Source organism: Phalaenopsis equestris, unplaced genomic scaffold, assembly GCF_001263595.1.
Source record: "Phalaenopsis equestris unplaced genomic scaffold, ASM126359v1 Scaffold223478, whole genome shotgun sequence".
NCBI classification, from domain to species: Eukaryota; Viridiplantae; Streptophyta; class Magnoliopsida; order Asparagales; family Orchidaceae; genus Phalaenopsis; species Phalaenopsis equestris.
The window spans coordinates 1-3,125 of record NW_018241595.1 but is presented as its reverse complement, the minus strand read 5'-3'; the positions used below and the strand labels follow the sequence as shown (position 1 = coordinate 3,125).

At 40.8% G+C, this 3,125-nt stretch overlaps 1 protein-coding gene across 1 annotated transcript; it reads right to left on the bottom strand.

Moving 5' to 3' along the window:
- Positions 1-1,877: 1,877 nt before the first annotated feature.
- On the bottom strand, positions 1,878-2,993 carry LOC110037688 (protein PRD1-like). The gene is made up of 3 exons (XM_020742391.1): positions 2,473-2,993; positions 2,211-2,323; positions 1,878-2,133 (listed from the first exon to the last, which is right to left on the bottom strand). The coding sequence occupies exons 1-3, from the start codon at positions 2,974-2,976 to the stop codon at positions 1,878-1,880; spliced, it is 873 nt and encodes a 290-aa protein (XP_020598050.1). The 5' UTR covers positions 2,977-2,993.
- Positions 2,994-3,125: the final 132 nt, after the last annotated feature.

Below are 3,125 nucleotides of genomic sequence, written 5' to 3'. Positions count from 1 at the left end.
CATGAAAAGCAAATATTGAGGTTTTAAAACCCAAAGACTAAAATGCATTTTTTAAATCGACAAAACTGACACGCCTCCAACAAATTTCCATCATCCGACATGGTTCTCGAGGCAAGTTTTAAGCAAGAAATATTCAAACTACAACTAAAAGTCATTCAAAACTCTTATTTCAGCAATTTTATAATCAAATTGATCATCTCAACAAGACAGACCCAACGACACCAAATTGGTCTGATCCAAGTCAAATCAATCCAAAAAAAAAACTGTTAAACCACATTTGAAAGCTTTCCATGTATACTTGGAAGATTAAATGAATTCCGAACGTAGCAAGCACAGTTTATCGAATCTATCGACAAAATGAATCCAATGAGCCCAATATTGCTCAATTCCGACATCATTAAGGACTAAAATGACCATCGAATATCGTCCGATCAAGGGGATCTCTCTGGGCAGTCCGATTAAGAGTAATTTGGATTCCTTCCATTTTTGCAACATGGACTCTATAAATAAGATTCTACCCTCCTCATGAGAAGAGAACTGAGAGCTTGAAATCTGAAGAAGCCTGAAACACTGAGAAGAAACTGAAGTCGAGCATCACTTCTACACCAACGATCCGACAAATGCCTCCTTCTCTGACAGTCGTCAACCGCCACCAGCCACCAACAACCACCCCTCGTCGACTGCCTTCGATTACCATTACTCACCGCCCACTATTTGTGACAAAACACCGTAAAAAGTAAACTAGGAAGAACACATCATTTTGAACGTCGTACAGACCCCGAAGACGGTACATTGAAGCCCCGACTATTGCTCCTCATTACAATCGCTCCCTACCACAAGGTCATAAGTACTTTCACTCAGCAACATTATAACTTGAGAAGCTTTGTAACCATTTCTCTCATGTGAGACAAGGGATCATACCTATAATCACCAGTTTATAGTGAATTTCTTGAATTGGGCAAGGCTCAGTGATTTTTATCCTTTCTGAGTTTTCCACATAAAAATCTTCTGATATTTTTGTCCATCATTGCTATTACATGAGTGTGTGTTGGGTTCTAGAGCAATGCTAAGAAATTAATTAATCACTTTTACCACCGCAAATTCTCTTACACGCATCACAAACCAAACCAACCGAACTTGTCCAGTTTAGTTAGGTTCTATCTTTTAGTTTTGACCAAATAATGCACAACCCTACATACTGTTAAACGATCTGATTCCAAACCTAGGCTCAATCTTCTTATGAATGTTAATTTTTATGCTTATGTTAATGTCCCAAAAACTTTACTTGCCATTGTTGATATTTTTAAATAAGTTGTTGGCATAATAAATAATACCATATTTAATATACAAAACATATGAAATCTTAAATGCGGAACTACTAGAGCTCTAAAGCACACCATCGTCTCCCTTAAGACTTACAAAACGCCCTCCCCCTTCTCCTACTTGCCTGCATCCTCTCTTCGCTTCATCTTTAACATTTTGAGGTACTCAACCTCCCAAAAGGAAGTAAAAAAAATATATATATATATATATATATTTCATTCATTTTCATATCCATTATCCTCTCTAATGGACCCTATTTACAGAATACAATGTTTTAAGCTAATTAACTCCTAATTAATCCACAGTTAACTCAAAATTGATTACAAGTGGATTAACACAAAATGACTTTACCAAAACTAAACCGCGTGATTTGTTACACACATACAAAAAAATTAAACCTTACAGAAATGTCCCTTGTTAATGAATCATAGTGCTGCCTCTTTTTTAATTTTCCCACTACATATACCCCAAAATTATTGGCATACTGGTAATAAAGAAAACCACTAAATATGCAACCACGTGAAAGAAAAAGTTTGTACCTAGGCAAAGTGTGATTAAAAGAAGGCAATGCTGGTAAAAACATGAGCTATAGCCAGTGAAGAAGTTTGTGATCTACCCAAACAATTCATGCGAACTTCATCATGCTGGGTTTTCAGCAGAATTTCCAATGCAAGCCGCAACAAGGCTGCTGCCCTAGCGTCCAAGGACCCCGCACAGTCGTCATTGTCATCATCAACATTCTCCCATGGTGTGATACTGAGAGAGCATAGCTTATAAAGCACAAACAACACCTCCCCACGTAATTCTTCGCTGCCAACAAAAACGAGTTTGGGGAATTAATTCCTTACCGGATTAATTGGCTGGTCGTAAATCTAAAGGTTGCTCACCTTGGGAGCTGGAGACCAATAAGCAGGTTGGAGAAAAGGGCGTCTTTCTCTCTGATGTGAACTGCTGGGCTACTTGCCTGGTGAGTATTTAGGAGCTCCCCAAAGCAGTGCAACTTAAACCATAAATTCAGAAGTTAATAACAAGCCATGGAACACAAAACCAGTGATCCAACTTTTGAAAAGAAGTCGTTAAAACTGTTCAATGATCTCAATAATACATATACTAATATACGAGAGTCTAAACCGCACCAACTCCAATTACCAAGCAGATATACCGCCGGCTCCACGCGATTGTCCCCGACGAAAGCCGATCCGCAATCCGAGCAATGAAATCACCTGACAGTGAAGTGGCGGAGAATCTTTCGCTTCCGCTTCCCCCCAACCCTAACCGTCCCATTTGACCTCGAAAACAGAAATCGTAGATCAGTTCCATAACCTGGCGAGCGATCTCGTCGTCGAACACCGAGAGGGCGGCCACTAGAGGAACCACAAGAAGATATGCGTGGCGTTCCCGTAGCTCCATGAGGAGATCGGGGTCATCGAAGGAGAGGTTGAGTTGAGAAAGGGCGTAAGAGACGTAGTGAGTGGGGGAGAGCGGATCTGATACCAGTGCGGCGAAGCAAGCGAGGCAGATGCTACCTCCGGCAGCCGTCTCCACCGATAGCGATCTCCGGTGACCTTTCAGGCAAGCACTTGCCGCTGAAAATTCCTCCATGTACGCCGAGCCCACCTGCTGCTCATCCCAGCAGACACCCGCTTCCTGCATCGTCGCTCGCAGGACACTTCCTCTGTTTCCCGCGCGATTTGAACCAAATATATATATATATATATATATATTGGAATTTAGATGATAGATATGTAAATACACAACAATTATGTAGTATGTGTAGGGGTGTAAACGAACCGAACACGAAC

Excerpts from the sequence above, each read along its gene's own strand:
- LOC110037688 (XM_020742391.1), bottom strand. The coding sequence starts at position 2,976 with ATGCAGGAAGCGGGTGTCTGCTGGGATGAGCAGCAGGTGGGCTCGGCG. Across the intron at positions 2,324-2,472 it reads GCCGGCGGTATATCTGCTTG|TTGCACTGCTTTGGGGAGCT; the intron begins GTAATTGGAGTT and ends TTATGGTTTAAG. Across the intron at positions 2,134-2,210 it reads ATTGGTCTCCAGCTCCCAAG|CGAAGAATTACGTGGGGAGG; the intron begins GTGAGCAACCTT and ends TTTTGTTGGCAG.